This window comes from Onychostruthus taczanowskii, unplaced genomic scaffold (assembly GCF_017590055.1).
Source record: "Onychostruthus taczanowskii isolate IOZ18803 unplaced genomic scaffold, ASM1759005v1 scaffold65, whole genome shotgun sequence".
Taxonomy (NCBI): domain Eukaryota; kingdom Metazoa; phylum Chordata; class Aves; order Passeriformes; family Passeridae; genus Onychostruthus; species Onychostruthus taczanowskii.
This window is the reverse complement of record NW_024504233.1, coordinates 2,539,763-2,565,974: the sequence shown is the minus strand read 5'-3', so window position 1 is coordinate 2,565,974 and position 26,212 is coordinate 2,539,763. Positions and strand designations below refer to the sequence as shown.

Sequence of the window (26,212 nt, the reverse complement as noted above, 5' to 3'; positions counted from 1 at the left end):
GAGGAAGGATTTCTGTCTCCTCTATCCATTCAGTCTTGACACAAGCAGTTTTGACAGTGAACAAAGACACACTTTTCTCGTTTGTACCCATAATATGAGAGGGAGTGGGACTAAAACTAAAACCAGATGGCATTTCCTCTTTGCTTCAGTAATTAATTATACCAATTTTCAATATTAAAGTTTTTTGGTCAAACAAAACCGGGCATTTTATTAATCTAACCCCTGTGTGACACTCATAATATAAAATTTTACAGGCTTTATAAATATTTGCATCAGTATTTGCTGCTCCAGTAACAAATCATCTACTATAGGATCTCTTTCAGCAAAAGTAAGTGTTGGACAGCTGACATGTGCTGGAATTCAGAAACACTAAGCTTTTTTGGCTAATACCACAGCAGTGACTTGGTGAAAGTTTTAAAACTGTAGGCAAGCAGAGTGTTTACACTAAAGGACCGGTGCAACTCTACCTAAAATAGGAACAAGGAGCCCTCTTAGAAAACTCTGGAGTACTATTCTAGTAGTGTTTCAGGTGCAATTACCACCTGGATTCCATGACTTAAATCAAGCAGGAAATATCATCATATCACTATGACTAGTCTAAGTCTACAAGGTGAAAAATGCCTTTTAAACCACATTAAAAAAATCCTAAACCAGCTCAAGGCATATCAGATTTAACAGAAAAAAATATATATTATATAAATATAATATTAAACTATTTGATTAAGTAAATTATTATACTGTTCACATCTCTCTATGTGGTTACTGCTTTAAGGGAAAAATACTGTTCCAAGATGACTTAGTAACCTGGACAATTTCTTGGCTGCTAAAAAACCATCATGCAGTGGCCAGCATGAGCGTACTGTTATATAGCCCTAGGAAGACACATCAGCAATTCTAAAGACTGTGCTGCAGAGTCTGAGCTGCATGTTGTTCATTCCATAAGTGCAGGATTCCACTGTAAATGGACTTGGGTTGGTTTTCAAATAAAAGCAGAAGACTAACCGCCGTCTTGTAATCAATGTCATCCATTGATCTGAAGAAATCCAGGCTCTTTGCTCCTGAGAGTTTTCCTTGATCTGAACTGTGTGTGCTCAGCGTGTCCAGAATCTCTCCAAGCAAGTCCATTTCTCCTTGATGCTGAGTTATTCCAGTTTCACCAGAACCATCACTATCATAAAAGTAAGCAGAAGCTTCTTCACTGTCTTCTGATGACAACCTGAAAACGAAACTTTTCCATCAGATAGGAACATAAAAGCCATTTTATTATAGACACTTCTGAAAGGACATAGGAGAATGCATTTCAAGAGCATTGAATGGGAACATTAACCTGGAATATGTTTCTACTCAAGAATTTTCCTGAACACAGATATATGGTTTCAACCATCTTCAACAAGATGGAGTTATCATTAGCTGCCTCCAGGCCTAGCCAAACATTTTGTTCTAGTGGCAAGACTGCTACTGCAACTCTTCCTCCACCACATGGGAAATTTACTGAAGTACTGCCTATCTGCAAGGACAACTGGTGCTTTTGTCTCTTATTTCCTCTCTCGTTCATTGGAACAGTCTTACCTCAGACCCCAAGTCTACCAGTCTTCTTCTGCCTCTGTCTATCACTACTGCTACAAAGGCTGTTTTCCATGGCTCACTGTTTTCAATATATCCTTTTAACACTTCACTAGCTTTGTCTTCCCTATTATATCACAGCCTAAGCTGCTTGATTTTGCTTTTAGTGTCCTTTCTGGCTTATATCCAGATGTTCATTACCAAAAATCGACTCCTCAATTCAGAAAATGCCTAAATGCAGCTTAAGCCTCAACTTACACTTTTCCTTTATTTCTCATATAGGAAGACCTCAATATAAAAACTCCAAGACATTATTTATCTTTCAGACCCTTCAAAAAATGTCCCATTGTCATGGCCACAACACAACACTTGAGGAATAGATTAGCTGAGGTCACTGCCCACCATGTTGATGAATATTTTGCTGTTTCTTTGTGTATGTAGCCTTTTTATCTGGAGGCTGTGAAGACTGAGGATTATGTCAAGCTCTTCTGAACACGATAAATAATGAAAAGATATAATAGCCTGTCCCTTTTTTAAAAGCAGATTTAAATCCTAAACTACTTGACATCATCTAGATTAAGAATTAAGCTAGCAGCCTAGACAGGAGAAAAATGTGTCACTTGAACTACACTTAGCTGAATAACACTTATTAACCTCTCTCCTATATATATATATATAACCCATCCAAACAGGCTTCTTACTTGCTTGTTCTCTCAATTTCATCATCCTCATCTTCATCCAAGGCAAAATCCTGGTTACTGAGGCGCTGGTTGAAACGAGTCTGGAGGAAGGACAATTAACATTATAATTTTGTTTATTTTTTCTATTTCAGCATTACTTATTCAGAGACCAGCTGCCACTTTACTCATTAGGGCTTCTGAGCACTTGATGAGAAAAACCACATATTGATCAAGTCTTGTAAAGGCTGTTCCAAGTCCTCAAGCATCACCAATTAAAGAGAACCATTTCTCTTCACGGCCTATGGAGGGCCGCTTATTTATGCAAAGCCTGGTGTGCCTTATTATTTATGCAAAGAATTGATTAGCAGAAGACTGAATATTGGAGGAAAAGCATCACTCAAGTCTACCAGATACCCTTTCTTGAAAGCAGATCACAAAAAGCACCAATGGTACTTCTACCATTTCTGGTAGAAATATTTGCCAAGCTTGTTCATCTGTAGAGGAATGAACTCTGCCAATGGAATAAAATTCTACAAGGTAACACTTGCTGATTTGTTGAAACAATAAATAATATTTCAAAGAGGACAGATATCAAGCTTCAAGAAAAAAAGGGGAATAAAGGAAGAGAAGTTGTGTTTTTGAGAAACAGGAGCTGAATAAAATTAAGAAGAATCAGCAAACACCAAAGACATTGCAGTGGCCCCTCAGAACACCTATGAACAGTAATATGCAAGTGTGTTAGTGAAAGCACGAATAATCATATGAAGGAATGTAACAGACAAGTTGATAAACCTAAAACCTCCCTCCAAAACAAGAATTCCTAGCTCCTGATGGTCAAACTCTTTGAAAAAACATTTTTGTTACCAACTTAAATGATTAGGGGTATATTATAAAATTATACAGGGAGACTTTCAACAACTAAACCAAATAAAGTGTGATTTACATACAAAGAAAAATATATGGGGGCAGGGAAGGAAAGAAAAGTATCTGGCTGTAAATAACAGCCTTCTCCAGCATTTACAGCTCTGTGAGCTAACCACGGAGACAACAAGCAACACATGTTTTTGCATAGGTGACTTTCCTTTAGGAGCTGTAATAAAAACGACTGCAAGGGAGGGGTATGTCCAGACTACTTTGCAAAGAAAGAAAAAGAAAGAAAGAAACCCTTAATAAATTTCAAAAGGAGAGCCATAAAACTTTTTCAATGCTCCACTAGGCAAAGTGACAGAGTATGTGCACCTGCAAAAGCTGTCAGAGTCATTTAAGAAGTCCTTCCATTACTGACGTACCCTGCTGTTTGCAGTTATTTAAGCTTTTAATTTCTGTCTTTTCTGCATTTTGAAGTGTGTAACCTTTTTTATACCCCTTATGAAAAAAGGACAGACTTCTGCTTCCTTCCTGATTAGCATTCTAATAACAACCAGACCATTTAAATTTATTACCACAAGAAATGATACGGCGACAGTCCTTTCCTGCTGCACCAGAACTTTATAAAGACTTAATAGACTGCTGTCATGTTTATTTCTATAAAATAAAGGAACAAACTTCTTTAAAGTACCTGGTTGTTTTGCCTCTTCCAAACAGTTCTGCTTAGATATGAATTCTATTACTTAATGTCTTTACCTTATATCATAACAAGAACAGGGATTCAACTTTTGCTGTTTCAAATTGCTCTCATCTTCCTGCACATGGCATCTCTCATCTCTCATTTTGCTTGGAACGTAAGAGCTGAGCACTCTTAAACACAAGCTCATGCTCTCCACAAGCTGGTTTGAGGCTATATATTCTTTCTGTATTCACCATATCCATCCTTTCTGGTTGCTGCCCTGCTTCAAAACCTCCTTCTGCAAGTAGTCTGCAGCCTGTACAGACCTGAACCAATGCTGACCACTGACATAAGGAAAAGGAGCTGACAGTATAAATGCAGAACCAAATAAAGGGAGATTCAGTCCTTAAACTGTTCTCTCTTCTGCTTGCTGGTAGCCTCACAAAATGTACTACTTCGGAATAAAAATGCCGAAATACATGAATGCTAAAGGATTTAAATGTAAGATTGTTATATTCTTGACTGGGCATGAAAGTCAATCTTTGAAATGTCAGCTTTTTATATAACGCTAGACCCTTCAGATGTCCAGCTTTTGGTAATGAGTGTGTATTGATTGATACTAAGGCAGGAAGTTTAACAAGGCTGCTGCTATTAATTACACTCCAAGTGAAAAACAAATAATCTTTTGATAAATGGCAGCACAAATATTATTTCACATTTACTGGCTACTCAATATATCAACACATATAAAGTTTCAAAAAAAAGGAAAAATATATACCATGGTTTAAATCTGTGAAGTACTGTTTCCTTTTTCTTAAAAATTTAGAGAATATTCATTCAGTACAAGAAAGCAAAATGAATACAAGTCCACTGTTATTTATGATTCAGTATTTTATTTTATCCATCCTCCTCTACAACCAAATCACAGACATAATTATGACTGCATCCAGTAGGGAAGCAAAAGATCTCTCAATCAGACTTTCCAGTAAAGCACAACTCGTTGCCTTCCTTTCCGGTTAAACACTGTGACCTGAAGCCATGACTCACAGGAAGGTACTCCTCATTACACTCCCTGAGAGCTGAGACTGATGAAAGAAGAGGGAAAGCAGAGACAGAAAAGAAGTACAGATTCTAATCAAGAATGCTCTGATATAAGAAAACTGTCCTGGATATAAATTAAATAGATACTGCCAGAAATATGTGTATGGGCACAGTGCGTTGAAATGCCAAACACACTTTAATGCCACAGAGATCCCCAGTGACTATTGTACAGTTACAGGAAACCCTAATACCTGTGCTGAGGTAGGATTTATTATAAGTATGGATGACAAATTTGTTGAGATACTTAGTCACAGATAGCACATGTAATTACTTTTATTCTGAATTACTGTGGTGAAAAATGAACAAGCTCTCAGCTCCCTACCATTTATGCACACTAGACTCCAGAACACAGGTATCATTTGAGAATTGTGTAACGCTGCTTTTCCTTTTTAACAATTAATCACGCTTCTGCAAATATTTTTGTCAAGAATAGTTCTGTTTTCCTCCAAAACAACAAGCAACCTTCCACTTTCCCTGAGGAATTGCAGCCCTTTTTTTCCTCAGGAAGCCTGAGCCCTTGCATCAGCCTGAGGCCCCACACTGCCCAGAGTGAGGCACCATTTCCCCACAGCAGATCCTGCTTTTCTCAATGGCACCGAGGCTGCTCTTAGCACACCCTCCCGTTTTCAGCTGATGATGCACCCTGGCACCATGCCACACACCATTCTAGCTGCAAGGAGTGCACCATCCCAAGGCAGCCTGGCTCCACTTTCATTGGCAACAAGCAGAAGTGTTAGTCCTTTAAAATAGGAGATTTGCAGTGCCATTTGCAACAACTAAAGCCAGCAGCTCATTTTTTTGTGCATGATTTTAAGAATCAGATTCTCTAGGCAGAATTTGCAGTTACAAGAATGGAGAAATTTATTACTTATTTTCCCTTTTCCGATGGTGATTAATGTCCTAATGTACACTCAATGATCAGATGGAAGGGATATTATAGAATGGAGGGCTGAGAGGGTCACAGTGGACAGAAGAGCAGGAAGATAAGGGAGAATGTGTGTCAGAAAAGAAAAATTAATCAGTGTCCAAAGCCACACAATGTTTATATGAACAAAATCAGAAAAAGGAACATAGATTTGAGGTAACAAGAAAGTCAAGAGACCTGGAATTAACTCAGGTGCACAGTGTGGGACTTCAGTGAACGAGGACAGCTGTAAATCCAGTTTATTTGGCTGAAATGTGCTATTTGATACAATTCCTAAGCACGTCAAAGAGAGACCACTGGTTAAATTGATCTTTTGGGTAAAATATGCATCATACCCTACAATCAGCAGAACTGTTTCATGGTACAATCACTGCTGAGAGCACCAATGGCTGATCCTGTGTGATTTTCTCAGAGGAAAACTATCAAAAATACCTAAGATAAAATGTACAACATGGATGTGATGGTAAACACAAGCACCCTACCCCTCCAGACCTCAGCATCACCAGACCCTGTCCATCAGACTGATGGACTGTGAAAGATCCTGTTTGAGGGAAGTGCCATAGGAAGCTTGAAAACAGACTAATCACATTTGCAAGCAAAAAAAGATTGTGCCTTAGAAATACTGACTCCAAGCACATTTCCACACTGTCTAGGGATTCCAAAGAGAAGAATTACCAAGGAGGAGTTCCTCTTCCTGTTTGACACCAGTAGGAGTCTTCTGCTCAACAAATAAGGTCTTTCTCTGCAAGGTGCTGTGGAATTTGGCTGGCACTTGGAGTTGGACGTTACTGATTTCAGCTATTTTAGAGCCCAAATGAGACAATTAGAAGCAAGACAGAGGCATCATCAGGATGCACTCGAGATTCTAGGTGGGCTGAGCCGCCCTTCAGTCATGCCCCTCTTCGCACTTACTGCAGAAAGAGCCTAAGGCACCGCTGCTGCTAACTTCAGCACTTCAGCAGTATCTAACATTAGACAGGCTGAATCTGGACTCACATTTAGAGATGCTGAGATCTCTGCAGGAAAGGATTTTCTTTTTTCTTCTATTTCTCCCTCCTTTTGCCTCCAGACAAGCTTTTTTCATTAACTGAACTTCTTAATTCTTTGGTTTTTTTTTTTCAATTTTAGGTACAGGAATATAGAGAGGAAGAAAACGTTAGGGAACACAGAGTACTAGAGCTGAAGTTTTAGATGTAAAGTGGTGCTCTTCAAACCTTCAAGCCAGAAGGCAAAAGCAACGTGGAAGTCAGGACACAGGTTCCAACTGTTGTCTGATGGCTCTCCTGGCTCCCTGGATTTAGCAAAACTATGACTTGTGGGAGACAGAAGATACACAGAAAAGAAAGTAAAAGATAACACTGCTACATTAAGATGTCAATAAATTCTCCTGCTGGAAAATGTATCTGGCCATTTCACTTAAATTCTGAGGACACAAAGGCTCACCCAGTTTGAGGATACTCTGCAAGACAGTGTTTTTCTCTGAGATCCTTCAGGAAAAGAAAACAGTGCTACACATACCAGTATGGCTCATTTGTTTGCAGAAGAAAGACCGTCAGAAAAGCTGCTTTTCTATTTATTATAAAACTTAAAGAGGGGGGCTACAATAGACAGGAAAAGCATTTGCAAACTTTTTGCTTGTATAAATTTTTCTTTTAGTACGATAAATCAGAGGTAGATATGCTGATGACTTTGCCCTGAAAAACCAAGCATTCCACAGGGTAACAAAAAATTCCAGAGCCACTTCCTGAACATTACCCCATCTATTTTTTTGTTAAATTGGAATCATGGTAATTAGTGAAGAGATTTCTCAAGTGATTTTTACAGCAGAACTCCAAGACAAGCAGCCACAAGGGTGACAGTGGTTTATGGGTGCAGAACAAACAGCACAGCTCTGGTGAGGACAGTCACTGCCACTGTTTAGTGGGAAGCAGGGACAGGTTTCAGCAATCTTGTAATTATACCTCAACTTGGGAACTTCTATTTCCTATTCCTGAAAATAGCATCATGCATGACACACAAAAGCATGTAAACGCTTAATTTGCACAAAATCCAGGGACAATTTCACTTAACACAAAGAAAGGAAGTACCCTTTGGTTTGTAAGAGCTCTTCGTCGCAGCAGGCAAGGCTTGCACAGGCAGAGGATCCCCGGTGCTCTGCCACTTTGGAAAGGAGCCGGAGCCACGAGAGGGCACTCTCGTAATCTGCAATTTGAATTTTGGCTGCCTAGCTTTTTCATTTTTAATTAAAAGGAAATCTGACTGTTTTTCAGAATGAAGAGATCTTACTTGACACAAGAAGACAAAAGATTTTTCTCCAAATTAAAGGAAGCTAATGATATCTACAATATTTTCACATTACACCACATTAGCTAAAGAAACAGAATTTACTGACCAAACGATGCTTACTTCAAAACTGTATTTTACAGAAGCAAAATGTGATTTACATTAAAAACTAGCTTGTAGTGTTTATGACTCTTTCAATGTATAATATTTCAGTCCATAAGGGTAGAAAAAACCTCCAGCAACGGAACCAGTGTTAAATGTGGTTGGTAGTCATATATGTGATCTCCCGCACATTGTCTGAATACAAATAAAGGTAAATGTATTTAATCAGATTTATATTTCTGAAATCATTGTGGGGCTGACTGTGGATATTTTTTCTAAAAGATATTCAGTCATCTTATACAGAATATGTATATTCAACACTGCATTATCACAATCTCCTCTCTTATTTTTCAGGAAAAATAAAGTCTTCAGAATAGCCCTCTCTTCAGAATAGCTACTCTTATCGCCTTTTTCAGCTTAGGAGAGTAATCAGTTACTAGAAGTCCTTTGTAGCTAATGATTATGTCGTTTATTTTACTGGCCATTGTAGGGGTACTGATAAATGGGGCACTCCTGAAGGTAAGGTTATTCTGAACACATCTTCCTGCCTGACACTTACTGTGTTTGTTGAACAGATGCCAAGCACACCTACTGCAAGCAGAATTATATATTGTGTAGTCTCTAGAACATACTTCAATAAAAGTGAAAAAGCTCCATTTGCAATATGCTTAAAAAAAACAAAGAAGGAAAGACAAAAAATATTTTGAAAACTCTTCTGTTTGAGAACACCAAGAAAAAGTTTAGTCTAACTTGATTTTTATTAGAAGTGTTTTAAAAACCTTCTTAGACACTGTATTTGAATTCTGCAAAGTCATGGTGAGTAGTTCACTTGGTATCTTCAATATAGGAACACTTAAAGCACTGCTGAGACACAGTGATGGGTAAATCCACCCTTAAAATCCACATGCCTATTTCCATTACAGATGGAAAGTAGTAGGTGCCTAAAGGTACAGGTAGAACATACATTTTCTGAGAGACAAGGGACATTGCTAATTTAATAACTGCAAAGGGAACTGGTTGTTCTTATATGGTATTCTGATAATCTTCCAGAGTGTTTTATTGGCCATGAAATACATTATGACTGTTGAGATCCTGACATGGTCCATTGTCAATAAGCTATCCCAACACCTAACACCTAATAACAGTAAAATTACAAAGATCATATTCATGAAATCAAACAGATCTTCCTGGCATTCAAAGCACGATCATAATAAACATGCTCTCTTTTTAATTATATATTAATTTGTAACAATTTTAAAAAGCTCCCACTGCATTTAGGTCCCTGTATACCCAGAAATCTGCATTACCTAGGAGCATATAATGGCACAGAATTAAAAGAGATTATGCAAACACTAATGCTCCACAGTCTAAAACATGCCCTGTTGTACCTTGCTCATCAATAGTTAAAGGAACTCAGCAGCATCACTCACAAGATACTGCAAACAGAGCCTAAGCAACCTCATACTTGCATTAACTTTTATTTCAAACATTTTAGCTGGTGATTTCTTGTATCTTCTACATTCCTAATTAATAATGTAAGAGATGAAACATATCTGAGACACATTATTAGCTCTAGGCATGAAACAGTTAACAGCAGTGCACATGCCAAGGTTTTAATAAGGCTTAACAATAAAAAGCTTCAATCCTCCACTTTCACTAGATTTTGTTGTTGTGGTTTTCCCTTGCTTAGGGCAATCCATCTGTTAATGTTGACTCGCAATACAGCTAGCTCACACATGTCTGCAGAGCCTAGAACAGCGAAGCTGAGCAGGAGCAAGCTCAGATGAATACTGCAGAGGGAACGGCTCGTTGGGGCACAGATTAATTGTGCGCACACGCGCACACACGCGGGCACGAACCAGCGCGCTCCCCTCAGCTCCATCTTTTAGGAAACACTTTCAAAATGCAAATTATAGGAGGGCAAGCCGAGCGCTTCAGTTTGCAAGAACACATTTAATTATTTATCCTCTGGTTAGGTTTTGACAGCTATTTTAGATGCTATAATTTTTTTTTTTAATTTACTGCTGATTATTCTTTAGCCTATTGCCAATCTGGAAACGAAAAAAATACAATAAAGCCACTATGACAGCAGTGATAAAGCTTAGTAAATATTCATTGTTAAAAATGGCTCTGCACTGTGACCAGTGCTGGTATTCTCCCTGGGCCAAACTGGCTGTGTTTTCAATAAAACCAGAGAAGTATCCTTTCCCTTGAGCCCTGTTAGGCTGAGGCTGCAGTTGGAACTGTCATCCTCACACAAAAGCAAAGGGGCTGGGTTTCACAAACGCAAAGCCTAATTGGGAGATCTTCATGGCTGTACCCTTGACATTTATTAAAGCCTCATCAACAAAACAGGAAATAACCGTACTAATTAGCAGACCCATATACAAACTCCTGTTTGTTGGGGTAAAAGCAGACTCACTTCCTATTGTAAAGGAAACATCCTCTCAGACCCCCAAATCCTGTTATGAACAAATTTTTAAAATTATCTTTCTCAATAAAGCAAACTTTCATATCTTATATAACTTTTCAAAGTATGTTATACAGCATCTCAGGTAACTCTCAGTATTTAACTGTTTCCAAGAAGTGGAGAAGGAAAAGCTCAATGCGTACTTCTGATATAACATAAAATACGACACCACATTCTTTGTATTTACAATTTTCTAAATGCTTCAGTATGGAAGACATGGTAATAAAGTGCAGAGGTGCCTCTATTTTGGAAGCAGGATGACCATTAAAAGCAATTGCTCTCTCTTGTTCATTATTTATCTAGGTTTGGGGTGGGTATTACAGTACACCAATATAATAACTTAATCAGTATCCTGTCCTTACTTTAAATGTGTATCAAATTGCCTGAACTCCACATTAGCACTAGCCTTATACTGATACAGCCACTGGTGAAGATAATTTTAGAGAACCGGGTGAAGAGTTTCATTTGCAGGATAAAGACTACCAGAAAAAGGATTAAATCTGACAACAGCACACTGAATTTCACTTCCTTTAAACAGCAAATTCAGTACTAGATCAAACTTGGTCTCTCATACACATGCACTTTGAATACAAATATATATTCTTATTTGGACGTAAACTTGAAAATCACCACTTATTAATAAAAATTTATGTTATCTTATTCAAACACCAAGAGCAAAAATAAAAAACAAGAGTAGCAACAGCAGACTTATTTTTCAGAAGTCCTTTGGTTTGTTTGCTTTTGGGGAGGAGGAAAAAGAGAATTGAATGAGTGAGAGATGAAGGAGTTCTTGGAGGGCAATCCCCATGTGCCCCTTCCTGCCCACTGGGTCATATGATGTTTGGGATAAGAGCTGGGGAGAACACACCTTTGGTTTGGAGCAGGGCAAAACTGTGAGGCTCTCAGTTCCCAGCTTTGTTGGTAAATTCACCCCCGACACGTGTGTGCGTGTCCGTGTGCGTACGCATCCACTAACACACGTGTGTATGGATGCATGGAAACAAAGCCAGGCACACATCTGCACTCCTGCCTTGTTTGCAAAGCTAAAGGACAACTGGACAACAAACAGCAATGACTGCAGGATGCAGCACTGTGCAGCTGGACAAACACAAAAACACAGAAAAGTTCAATTGTTCTGTCTGAACACACACCTTCAAAAGAAATCTTTAATTGTACCAAGGTAAATTATATTCCTTTGTATCCCAAGACTCCTGTACATAACAATAGGCAGCACTACCATATCAGTGAAGCAGAAAGTCTTTGTATTATTTATAACCCTACTAAAAATAATGACTTGATACTAATGTACAATTTCACCATCATTTAGCAATCATCTGCATCACTTCTATGTTGTATTTCAGAAACTTTGTATTTACTACTGATAAAAACTAATTCAAAATCAAATTGATTAAATAGACAACCCAGATTTTTATTATTGCAGTACCTAGAGCAAAAATAAATGCTGCTAGATCAGTTGGACTGAATTTATATACTTAATTCTCATATTAGGAAGATACAGGCATTAAAAATCCACATATATTAAAACATGCAATAACAATATAATGTAAAAAGAAATACCTATGCATTAAAATATGTATATATGCAGGTAAATATTTGTGGGACAAAAAAGTGCTAGAAAAACTACTCTGTTTATATTTTTGAAACAAAACTGTCAAAATGAATCTGAAATCATTAGAACAATTGCCAAAGTTGAGACACTACACCTGTTACTTCAAATCTAGACTAGAAAGGATTAGCGAACAAAAGCTAAGACACTGGCACTGCATGAACTAGCTGACTTATTAACAAAATAATAAATCACAACTATCTGAGCAAGGTTAAAGGCCATATGGCTGCCAAAACAATTTATTAGAAAGACAAAATTAATATGCCTTAAAATAAATGAGATAGCTTTACACAAATCTATGAACAGATCAGAATGTATTTTTGCGAGAAGCGTTTCTCAAAAACAGTATTTAAGAATTAAATCTCAGATCCATACTTACAGATCTCCTGTTCTTTCCCCTCTCAACAGGGATGAAACACAAATAGCATTTTTTTTCTTCACACAAGCAGTGTAGCAGTATTTCTATAAACATAGCCTTTTAATCACACTATGCAAACATAGGAAAACCATCTAGGAAACAGATTCACAAACACTACAGTAACCTGGAAAAATTTTTCCCTGTATGTATATGAACGCAAACAGAAGTTTCAGGTGTGTTACCTGTGCCAGTCTTCGTTTTTCTGAGCTTGTTCTTTTGTCATAATGTGATGTGTAGACAGGAACAGTCTGTACTGCACCAGCACTACACGTTCCATAGTCTTCCTCACTCTCCTATGGAACAAAACAGATTTAAATTCCTTTATTTATAATCATTATCTGCAAACATACCCTCCATATTATGCATGCAGAATGCATTCAAAATTATCTTGCCACAATCTATTACTGTCATGAAAATACCATCTGTAGTAAGAAAATCAAATTTAACTTTTCAAAACGCCGGATTACCAACACGGTCATTTAAAAGTTGAATTGTTCAAATGTTTTTGAAATTTTTCTTAAAATAGCATCATAGGTATCCAAAAAATGGTTCCTTCTCTGTACAGAAAAACCGTACATGGAAGCAAAATTCCAAATAGGAAAAGCAGCTGCAAAATGCTTAAACCATCTACTCTGAGTTTGTGAGGTTGCTTTTGCAAAATGGAACTATTCATTCATCTTGAAACACTGCTATTGTTCACGTATCTTATGGAACTAAAACTGGACAACTGCACCTCCTGAAATACAGTGTACTGCAAGACTCTCCCTTCTCAAATTCTCAGCTTGAAGCAAAGGCTTTGATTGTGATATCAAAGCAATCAACTTTATGAAAACATACATCCTCTTAATGTATCTTTGAAGACCTCTGTTGTTCTATGATAAAATATGCAAACAATAAAGAGATTATTCAGTGGATGCATAGAATGACAGATAGTTGCCAGAGGGCTCGTTATGAAAAATGTATTGTTGAACAAAGGGCTAAGCATATTTCAAAAGTCATTAAAAACACAAATCTCATGTGATTTGTAAAGTATAAGCTTCAAACTGATACAGGCAGCAGTGTAAGAAAGTAAATAACGTGTACTACATACCTTGTGTTTTAACTTACTCTTCACTTCTTTTATTCCTTGCCTCGCCTGGTTTTTTGCCTGGAGAAATAAAAGGACTTAAATTGCTCTGCAAGACACTGGCTGTAGTCACAGAACATGCCCTGTGATGCCATACATATTTTGCCTTTTTTTTAAACACCTGCTGATATAGAAAATGGCAATAACCTTTATCACAAATTTCAAACACGCATTGCCACTGTATTTTTTATATTCATACTTTCCCCACAAATTTAAGGATTTCTTTTTCAGTGCATCCATGCCAGTGCTGTGAAAACACACATTCTCAAAATTTCTCCATTATTACTAGGAACAGGCTAAGAATGGTCATGTACATAACTGCTTTATTTGAAATGCTCCTTTTGATTTGAAAGAGTATTTCAGCAATAAAGCATGTTGAAAAATGTTAAGATTTTTAAGATGACTGCTACAGCGTTCCAGTCTGGCAACTTGCAGGGCAACATCAACCTTAAGAGAAATGAAGTGATTTCATATGCAGATGGAGATTTTGCCCAGTGTTGCTGAACAGCACAGTGTTGCTATTTAGGGGAGAATTCTGTATGCATTAAAAGAGACAGACAAGAATCATTGTTGCATAGAAAACAGCCAAGAATATTCTTCAATACAGAAGGAATTATCAATATGGAATACCATGGTGTTAGGGTAAAAAAAATGACACAGAGGGAGTGAGAGAGAAGGCGGGAGAAGGACACAAAATTAAAAATGGGAGTATAACACCCAAAACCCTAACAGAAAAAAACTTGTCTTTCCTACAGAAATATAGGAAAAAACTACAAAAATTTTCAAGGCTGTATTGAAAATAGGAATTTTAAAATACATCCAAGGGCATAAATATCTAAAAGCCATCTATTTCTCTGTAGTTTTTTGCACATGGAAATTCAGGAAAAAATTTCTTGAATCAAGAGGTCATAGAGTCTTTTTGATCCTTAAATCATACATCCACAAGCTCAGTAAGAGCACGATGGGGTGCCATGTACCAGATGCTAACCTGAAAGCCACTTTAAACTTCCCAGATCCTGCTCATAGCACTTGGATGAATTTTGGAGTGCTTTGTTCTAACTCTGAGGGATGGTACCAATGACATTACTCAAAGCTCCAAATCAGTTATGTGGCAATTAAGAAATGCATATTTCAGTCCTCTGGTAGTAGGCTCCATAAAGGAGGACAATGTAAGAAATTAAATGGGGTAGAAATACGGACACCATATACATAAAGATCCTCAGAAGTTTACTGTAGTTTCCTGGTATATACTGAAGTTCCCTTTGAAGAACCTTTACTATCAAGGGCATAATTACCAAAACTGAAGGCTGAACCACAGTCTAAGATAGTGCAAATGAAGAAGAATTTGCAGATGAACTATTTTTTAAATTATAAATGAGTCCATGAATATGAAGTATATTTTATTTATTTACCTGTTTCTTTCCACGACTGCTGTGTTTTTCAAGTGATGTAAAATTAAAAATTCTGTTTGAAAACTTTACTTAAAATAATCTAGTACACACTGATTTACTGATTTATTCAGGACTATTTATAATGCATCCAGCTAGCAAAACATTTGGAAAATCAAAAAGGAAGCCAAAAATCTTTTCCTCTGTACTATAAAAGCAACTTTAAAACACTTCTCGGTTCATTTTTTTCTATTGCTGCTTTACCATACTGCATAATACAGTATAATCTCACATGCATGATGGGGTAGGCAGTCTTTGAAAATCAAGATCTTTTAAGATGAAAAGTATAAGCATTAAACCCAGTTAAACATGAGTATTCCACTATCATTTTTTAAAAGGAGCAGATGATTTGCTGCACACATTACTGATGCTTTACCACATCTCAATAATGCAGCACTTACTGCCAAAGTGAAATTACAGCTGTGCATCAAATATCTAAATGATATTCAAATAAGCTTCTGGTATGTATGAGGACTGAAAGAAAACCAGCACACTGATGCTTTGATAAAGTCTATTTTTATGTACTTACTGTATCTCAAACAACTCTAAATCCTAGTGCTATATGAGAAAACAAATAAAGCTCACTTTCTACAGGCTGAAGAATGTTTTGCAATTTATTTATAAAATGCTTAGGATTTTCAGCATTCAGAGAGAATGAGAGGTTGTCAGAAATTGCAGGTTTTTAATGTATTATTTATTTGAAATAGATGATCTTACAAATTTATATGCTGTTTTCACAGCCGGAGTGGCTTTGGTCATTGCTGTGTTGATCAGTGCACTGCCTTTCTGAAATACACAAGAAATGTATTTTAGTAACATTTTAACACAAGGCAAACCTTAAGACAACAGCAAGGAAAATAAACAGTGTGCTGTGAAGAAGTAACAACCCTCCTTTGAAATGGGTAAGAGCAAGCACAGCTGTGTTTCCTCCCCAGCCTGCTGTCTGCAGCTACACAAGGGTTACAGTACGTCATCCCACAGCTGACACATTTATCAAGGCACTCCAACAGAATGATGGATTTTCTGCCTTCTTTCACTGTTACCATTTCAAAATCAATTCAGAATTTAGGCTATTTTTCATGTGTTCCTATCATATTTATTATACAACTAAAAAAACTTTGACTTGACAGGAAGAACTATCTCATTTAATCAAACAAGAATTCTCTTAATCTAAAATAATGTATTTTATTAATGCTGCAGAATAACAAGGTTATACCAAGGGTCTTCTGCTAGCCAAATTGAACAAATCCATATTAACAAAATTGTTATTTGCTAGAAGGGATAAGCTTCTTATCAAATTGTCACACCTAATTCAGAGTCATGGAATGCAGCATGATACAGAAAGCACTGAAATCTTTGACTATACAGACATAAAAACCTTATGCATTTTGGCATTTGTTTTGCATATGGGAATTTTTTTTAATTCTTCAATAAAAAAACAAACAATTTTTGCAAATACCATAGACTTGATATTTCTTACAGAATGTACTTACATATTTCTCACAAATGAACAAACTTTACCATTACACAGAAATAAGGAGAATGATTGAGACCTAAAGGACAAGGTGGCCAATATAATTACTTAACCAAGTTTATACCTTCACTGTATGCATCCACTGCTGATAAGATCTTGAATTTCCTGAAAGAGAAATGTCAAATTAACACAATCAAGCATACATTCAACATTTTAAATGTTGCAACCCTCTTCATTATCAGAATAAAAAATGTACTTAGAGGATTACTTATTAAATTAATTCCAGATAGACAAGGAATGCGAAGATAAGAGTATGTGTACACTAAGAAAGAAACTCAGGAATCTCTTATTGCTTGTTTTCTGTTTCCTTTGTAAAAGCTTATGTTTTCACCACACAGTTTTATTCCAATTAAGGTAAATAAGAAATTAAGACAACGATAAGGTAACACACTTTTAGAAAGTATAAAAAGAAAAACACTAACTCAGAGGAAAGAATAAGGTATTAATTGCATTCAAGCATAATGATCCCTCTGTGCAAACTTCCAAACACAACAACGACATGGACTCCAGAAGGCACCATACGAAGCTATGAACATGAGAAAAGTCTAAGGGTTATGTCACAACTGTATATTCCCACGCAGAAAAAATCCTTTTAAATTATTAACTGTATCTGCTTTCTTTCAGAAAGAAAAACTTCTAAAGGCAAGTGAGAGCTACTGACTTCTGTAGGACCACCAACGACTAAACTGTCCACAAAGGAGCACGTTAAATTCAACTTGATGAAGAAGTCAATACTACCTCCCGAAAGTGCTTCAGCTGAACAACAAAGACTAGGTCCATGATCCCTGAGAAAGTTTTAGAGTACATCAGTCACTGGAATACTGCAGTACCGTGAGCTGTTACTGACCCCATACACAACACTCACTTTGACAAGAACGTTCCAGCTTCAAAAAGAGTTTGACCATATTGAAAGGACCATATATAACCTTACAGACTTTTAACAGCTCACAAAACTCCTCAAGTGTTACAATAATCCACTAACTAAGGCGTGGCTAGAATTATTCCAATGGCTAATGAAAGCCAAAACACACCCTAGAACACTTCTGAGAACTAACTGGATCATTAGACAAGGTATTCCCAGTTTTCAAGATGAGGTGAAGAAACATGAACTCTTTAGGTTCATATCAGGTACTTTAACCCATTCCACTCAATTTTACAAGCAATGTTGAGACAGCCAGACTCTCAGGAATGATGGCAGAAGTGAAAGCTATGCTTGCTTAGAGAGACCCTCATGATCATTTTGATTCCATTAAGAACGGCAAAAAGCAACCTAAAACAGAAACAACTCATTTTTCACTTCTTTGATTTGGCTCCCTAGAACTGCCAGGGAAGGAAGCACATAAACTACATGTACAAGGTGAAATCTAACACTGCTGGGGTGCTAAGGATACTGCATGAACCATAAATGCTTTCTTTAACATGGTATTTCGTCACTTCAATTCTTGTCAACAATGTTCATGTATCACCTGTCTTGAGGTGTCCTTAACAGTAACTCTTTCCTCAGCTGAGCTTTCTCTGTCACAACCTGACTTAAACAATTAATAGAAACAATAAATGGGATCACAGCAAATGACCATCTAGTTATGTAGTGACACTTCAGGAATGACAATCAGAGACCAGATAAATCCTCTGGCTACTACAGAGAGCCATGCTAACATTGCATGCCCTCAGCTAGAGCTGAACCTCCTGAAGCCCTAGCAAAAAAATCTGATTCCTTAAAACAAATTATCATTACAAGGGAGTTTCAAAAGTTTTTATTTTTTCAGTTTTTCTTCTATCAGCACCAGTGCTATTAGACCAATAAAAAAAAAAAAATTCCTGCTGTAAGTAAAATTAATGTAATTAAAAATTATTAACATATTCTACAAGAAATCTGAGTGCTAAACTAATCCATCACTACATTCTTGTATTGAAAATCTCTTGAGAACTAATACTTCCAGAGAAAAAAATGTAAGAGAAAATAAACTTTCAATTATAAAGTGCAAACTGTAATGGAGATGTCTCACAAGTTTATTTTCAGATTTGTGTAGATACACAAATAAGTTTTGACCTCTTTTTTTTTTTTAAAGAAAAATAATTTAAAAAAAATTTATTCTGCAATTTTCTTTTCTGGTTTAGTTAAACTTCCATATGTGGATAAATGCAGCAAATTTACAAAGAGATTACTAAAAGAAACACTTTCTATTTGAATTTGATTCGGTAGTTTTTAAATTATACTGTCTACACTAAGAATGTGTTCACCTGTCCTTTTAACAGCTTGGAGCTAACAGTAACTTTCTGTGACTTTTCTGAAATCTGGGTTTCACCTTTTATTTTCAAACCCTGGGCTTCTTGCTGAAGCTGATGGGAGTTAAGTCCGCAAAGAGATCATAGTTCTACCCCATTAGCGTCAGAAAGTGTCACCTTCAATTGCACACATATTGTTAGCCCTGCACTTCATAACAATAATGAGACAGCAGTTATGTAAATACTGAGTATGTGCCCTAAGCAATTTGTCCACAGCCTGGCACTATCAGCCTGTCTGACTTGAAAAGCACACAGGCAGTGCAAGGCAGCCCAGCACTGCCAGCAGAGCTGAGCGGTCCCTCCTGAGCAGAGCCAGGTGAGACACAGCTCACAGCCTGCCAGAGCACAGCCAAGAAACAAGCTTTATCTAACTTCTACTGCAGTTTTATTGCAGCCTCCTGACCCCTAACTGCAGTCAGCAAATGAGCTCTGAATACTGACATCACCTATCTGAATAATTGATGCTTGAAGTCTCAAATCTGCTTACAGAGTGGCATAACTTACCCTAAAAAGACAGGGAAGAAGTAAATTTCTGTAAAACTAACCACAATTTTATCAAGAAACAAACCACCAGATTATGTACTAGAACTAGCACAAGACACAGAAGGCAGAAGAAGGCAGTGAAAATCTTGAACAAAAGAAATTATGCACTTTGAGTATACAGAAGTTATTTTTAATGGGGTGCAGATGGCTCTGCAGCACTTGATAGTTTCTCTGTGGGGGCCAAATCCTCTCCTCAATGTGTCCCATTCAAGGACAGTCGTGCAAAGGAAATCCATCCAAAGCTGCCATCTGCACCTCCACCTTGACTGGAGTTGCTCAAACCACATAACCTCCATCTACTGAGGAAGCTTCTACACAACTTTCAAGATTGACCATAAAATAGCATTTTTACAGTCATGCATATATTGATTCCATCTTTTGATACCATCTCTTACATCTCGGCTGGTTTTGGCTGCAATGGAGTGAGCAGCTGTGTGGTGCTGGGTTTAGAACATGACAACAGCTAAAATAACAATACACCTGTCCTAAATGTTTAACAGGAAACCACTCCATAATCCTGTAAATCAGCACTGGATTCAGGATGCACTGTTCCAAATGGGTCAGCTGATGTAAAAAGTGTTCTAACAATTGTCAGTGAACACAAATGAGGCAAACAACATGAGGAATAATATTTTTGTTTACAAAGATGATAAATTTCCATGTCTCTTCTCTGATCATATATAAAAGTTTAAAACAACTTCCGCTTTTGTGGAGTAACACATTCATTGGAGAAAGCAGATTTCTCTTAACATTCAGGACATCACCATGATTTCTACACTGCAGAAATAAGTAGATGTGAAAAGAAAATGAAGGCTTTATGGAAAACACAATTATCTAGAAGTTAAGCAGCACAAATGTCAAAATTATTTTGAAAACACAGTTTACACAGAATGCATGGTATATATAAATACGCAGTTAAAATGTAAACACCATAGTGATATCTCATCCTATACTGAAGTATAAGTATTACTTTACAGGATTCAACACACATAATTAATATCACATATCACATATTTAATACACTGGTTTAACTAGATACATAATAGTGTGTATCCCAGCAGTGACTTGTTAAAGGCTAAAACCTTTCCAAGAATGAAGGGAAACAATAGAACAGTAAAAAGACCAATGACATCCAAAACTTACAAAACATCATGAGGACATCATGTCAAACAGTTCTCAAAGAAGTGTCAATGAGTACTCCCAAATTAATTCTGTACCTCCACAAAAGCCTCCTGCTGTGATTTCTTCTTCAAAAACATCAGAGAATCCTCTTCCTGCATTTAATTTTGACAGTCGACTATCAATAAACTGGAAGTGAAAACAAAAAGGGTCACACACACTTTGTTGTCTCTTCTATTGCTTTACAGTGTTAGAGTTTTAAATGTGTCCATTATAATGGAATCTGTACGTTAAGGATAATACACTGCTCTCAGATGGACTTTTTATCTTTACACAAGAGCAGGTGTAACTATGAGCAGCAGGAATATAGAGTATAGATCAAGAAAATTATTTATATTTTCTGTATTTTTCTAATGGCAAGAAAATAATTTATTTCCTTATTTAATAGTAACTCTGGATTTGTTATCATAACCATATATAGGTCACTCTCATGTCTTGCTGTTAAATCATGGGTCTTTTTAAGCACTAACCCCTTATTTAGGTGCATCTACAGATGCATATTGCAACAGCTATCCTTATGTAGACGTTACAGCTGCAAGACCACATGAATTTGCAGCTACAAGTAAGTGTACATACATAGATGAAATGATCCAAATGTGTCAGAAAAAGTCAAAATTAGAAAATTAATGATTAAACCACTCAGAAGTGATGAATACATTCATTTCAAGAATTATCAGGCTTCAAGGAAGTAGAACAAGCACATTCTTATAGATTTAAAATTGTTTCAAGAAGCAAGCCCTCCCTTTTTGTTTTGGAAAGGCTTACTCAAGTCTGACAGATAAAGTGAGAAAGCAATTTTCCAATTACATACTACATCTTCTACCAAGAATTATGAGTTATTCACTGCTATTAAACAGTACATAGGAATGAACCAAAATTAATTATTTGACTGTATCATTTTTTATGACTGATTATCCAAACAGTGTCAGTGACAATCTGATGCTTGCCAATGAACAGACTAGTGACATGAAAAAACAACTTTCTCAGAGTACAAAAATTCCAGAAGCAAGAATATGGTAAGCATGAAGATATCTCTCTCTTCCTTGTCTAAATTCCTTCTTATTTTTTCATTTTACTCCAAGCTGGCCTTTTTCCAAAAAGGCTGGTTCATGGTCAGACCACTGTGGGATCACTGGATTATTTCACAGTAAGATAAGAGCATCTTTAGCTACTGCTGTGAAAAACCCCCCCAAAAACAACAACCTCCACTCCCATCCCTTCCTTTGAACTGTACCACATTATCTCTTTGGGGAAAGTTATTAATTCATTCCATACTATAAACTAGCATAAGATTTATGGACATACTCATCATCTGGTAAAATCCTATCAACAGAAGGCTGAGACACTGACTGAATATGAGAGGGTCGCACCAATTGAGTATTTAATGTAAATACTGACAAAGAAAACTGTTAGCAAAAAGATACTGGAGACATTATTTAAAAGAAATGATAAGGGTTAGTAGTGGTGGTAGTAGTAGTTGTTACTTTTGAGTAATTTACTGTTAATGGTTGCACTTAAACTGCTACATGAAAAGAAGAGCATGTGGAATTACACATAAAATTTATGTGTTTTCTCTTTCCATTTTTCAAACCCACACCCTTCATACCCACAGACTGAAAAATCTGGGCCTGCTCTTCCAAGAAATGTATTCACTTTGAGATCCAAAGAGCCCTTGGGCAACTACCTCTTTCAATGAAAAACTAGCAATTCCAGTGTTACCTCTGGATTTTAAGGTGACTAAAGACATTATCCTCAACTGGTTTTGAGTTCTAAAACCAAAATAGAGACTACATATATTTAGAATATCCAGTAATTTTATCCATTTTTAAAACTAAGGTTTTTAGAAGCAAAGAAAACATCATAAATGTGATTTCCACAAAATAACAGCTCATATCTCACAAGAAGAGAGCACAGCTCATAAAGATGGTAAACAAAATTTGAATTACTAACGATTTTCAAAGGCTTCTGATTTCTGTATTCATTAATTATTTTTCTAAGTAACACTTTCTAATACGTTAGGAAAAAAATCACAATAAACATTGCAGATTACCTTGCTGATACAAGTACACTATGCATTAGGCTTCAGACTAGTTCTAAGAATGAATTTATATTTTCCCTGGAGACTCATGAGAACTATTTGACACATTAGATGCAATTATTAATTACTTATGTTTGCAGCTTGATACAAAGGTTAGTTATGTTCCATGATATCCAAATTAAAGGGATAAAGGAGGGATTTCATAGAACAGCACAAATAAAGCTCACTTGTCAATTATGGCAAAACGGGTGTATTTAAAGTACCAATTTTCTGCTTGGTCTAGGTTTCAGGCTGCCCCTAAGAACTTTTTTTCTATTTAAAGGACTTTCAGAGCAGAATAAAATACAGTTTGATCTCTTTGAATACAAACAATTTTGAAAACAGCTCATTTGTCAGTGGAAAAAATTGGAGAAGATGCAGCTGGGCTGACGATTAACAGAGTAAGTAGGAGTAACCTTTGCAACAAGAACCAGAGGAATAAAAAAAACCCTACTACTACCACTATTAAACCACACACATCATCAAAATTGTTACTATTTCCTAATCCTCTATTATTTCCTTCAATTGAAATAAAATTAAAACAAGCTATAAACAAATTGTAAACTGATTCTGTTTAATTGAGCACATTAAAGTGTAATGGGTAAGCAGAGAGCCACCCCATTCATGGCAGCTGAGGGTTTTGTTTCAGTACTGCCAGTGTGACAACATTTTAGAAACATTGCTTGTAAGCAGCTTTGTATTAAGAAAATTTCATGCTATGAAGATTTTCATATTAAAAAAATTTCACATTAAGAAAATTTCACGTGCATCTTATTGCACAGAGATACACAAAATGTAAACCACACTTCAATCAGTTACTTTTCCCATTTCAATCCAATCAACCAGACTTCAAAAGGTTTCAGATTTCTTATTGCTTATTTTATATAACCACAGTAAAATTGAAGGAGGCCCAATTTGTGATCATATTTTCATGGGACTTCTACAAAATACCATCGTCCCACAAATCTTTACGACAGACACTACCCTCTGATTAACACCAAATGCTTTTTAAAAATTAGAAGATTGTACATATAATAGATTTCCCTAATCTATCATGGTTGTGTATCTTCAAAGAAGTCCCACTGATTATTTAAACATGAACTCCTGTGTATCAATCATTCCAGGTATTTGCAACAAATATATATTTTCATGAATCTTCTGATTTCATTCACAGTTTCCTTGATTTTCATAAAAGTCTAAGTTTAACACCCTTTTCGTGCAATGGGGTCAACAGATGAAAAGAGAGAAGAGTTACAGAATAAAATGAAAGAACAAAATCCATTTCAAAGACTGTAATCAAACTACAACTGAGCTGTGCCCAGATATTCAACAATTTGTCCTCTATTAATTCAAATTCTGCATTAAGAGATCAGCTAGAATATTGTTCAGGCCACCCCTATAGCCCAGGTTTGTGACATTCTCTGTGTGCATACTTCAAAAAGCCTAGCAAACAAAACTGAAGTTGCAAGCTGAATCCAGTTTTTAAATAAAGACCAGTGAATTCCAATTTAAGTTCGGCACTCTCAGGCTCTTTGGGCATGAGCCAAGAGAGCTGAAAATGAAGTTTAACCATCAAGCTGGGAGAACCCTGATTTTTCTTGTTTAGCTGGGTTGCTGACTGGCTCTGAATAGATGCTGCACTGGCTCTGCACCCTGGGGTTATTTTTTTGCTCAGTTTCACCACCACTCCTCTGAACTGTAACTGCAGTTATAAAAATACAACAAATCTGGGATGACTGTACCCAAAGTACTTGGATATAGATTTCTTTCCAGACTTTTGTAGGCTGACAGAAAGGACAATTTATTTAAACACAGATATGTTTAATCAGAAAATCCTTAAATATGGGCAATTTACCCTCTAATACCTGTTTAAACAGTTGAAGATTAACAGCTGTTTCCAGGAACTGCTTAGTTGTACTGGAACGATGCTTCACAAAACTATTCTCACAGAAAGTAATAGGCTCTCCCTAAAAAAATGAAACAGGAAAAGTTAGAATGGTGAACATACATATATACTGTAATTTAGTCCAAAAACATTACCAAATTAATTTTATATTTATTCTACTGAGACATGAGAAGATTGATAAATATATTGCTGATTTAACAGGAAATTATTGAAATACAAATCTATTTTATTTTTACACAAAACAAAGGCTACAAACTAAAACATGGTTATGAAATAGGTTTGAACATTAACACTTAAACAATGAAACATATTTTCCCACATGGGAAAAGTGCAGAACTCTTGGATGATAAAAGAAGATAAACAAGTATTCATTGAAAAGTCAGAGCTTGTTGCAAAAAACTGTTACTGAAAACAACACTCATTGAAAGAAAGAGGTGTTAATGAGAAGCTTTATCAACAATCAAATGCTTTCCTCTGTTATTCCCTACTTTCATTTAAAATTTGCTGTCTCCAGTGTGCACAGACCATTGGATGTTCATGAAGAGCACTTCTCCAGTTTTGTTATTCTGGTCCACACTTTGTGATAAATACTTGAAGCTGTTTGGCATAACTGCACAAGTAATTATGAAGTTTGTGTGGCAATGAAGGTACACAATCAGACTTCACTGTAAAGCTGAAAGGTCTCTCACCCAAGTTTACAAAGCCAAAATGATTACCAGGTTAGCAACAATTACCAAAGGTCTCAAAGACACAAATGGCACAACATGCCCCACCCGAATCTACCATTTGAAGTTTTACTACCCAGAAGCTACATCTCCAGTGCAATCCCACAACAGAATAAAAGTTACCTCAGCCACTCGAATAAAGAAAGATCAAAGGCAGCTGCTACACTGATCATCACAACAGCTCCAGCCACTTTAAAGACAAATTTATGAATGGCCATGATCACCCAGTTTGTGCCCCTAGCCCTGTTTAACTCCAATGGCACATGGCACTTCCGCACTTGCCCATCATTCCAGCTGACTGCAGGGAGCTGCTTCCAGAGTGTCACCAAGCACTTCTGCAGGAGATTTAGCTGAGTTTGCTGGAGCAGTTGTAAATTATTTTCAAGTGTATCTTGCACGTTGTTTTTAAATGACTCAAGTGTGACCTAAGGGAATGTTGCAGTAAACCCACAGTGATGTCATTTTAAAATCTATTCTTATACTATCAAAAACTTCCCTCTTTCCAAGTCTTTCTTTTCTTTCTGACTCAGCAAAGTATTTAAGTACAACAACAAGTCTTGCATCCTTACTTCTTTATGGAAGCCCTGATTTTAGAAAAGTTCTCTCAATGGAAGAACTAGAGCCTTAGATTTGCACAGTCCTTGCCCTGTCCCAGGGTAGCTGAGTGCTCTGA

The 26,212-nt window shown here is 36.5% G+C and overlaps 1 protein-coding gene across 1 annotated transcript in view; it reads right to left on the bottom strand.

Moving 5' to 3' along the window:
• The window catches only part of DENND1B (DENN domain containing 1B), a 146,068-nt gene that overhangs the window by 6,837 nt on the left and 113,019 nt on the right, over nucleotides 1–26,212 (bottom strand). The window contains exons 16-23 of the mRNA XM_041420702.1: nucleotides 24,774–24,875; nucleotides 20,870–20,960; nucleotides 16,888–16,928; nucleotides 16,007–16,075; nucleotides 13,806–13,862; nucleotides 12,898–13,008; nucleotides 2,265–2,344; nucleotides 1,003–1,216 (exon numbers count right to left, since the gene is read on the bottom strand). Of these exons, the coding sequence (XP_041276636.1) occupies nucleotides 1,003–1,216; nucleotides 2,265–2,344; nucleotides 12,898–13,008; nucleotides 13,806–13,862; nucleotides 16,007–16,075; nucleotides 16,888–16,928; nucleotides 20,870–20,960; nucleotides 24,774–24,875 (765 nt within the window). The remainder of the gene's footprint in view (nucleotides 1–1,002; nucleotides 1,217–2,264; nucleotides 2,345–12,897; nucleotides 13,009–13,805; nucleotides 13,863–16,006; nucleotides 16,076–16,887; nucleotides 16,929–20,869; nucleotides 20,961–24,773; nucleotides 24,876–26,212) is intronic.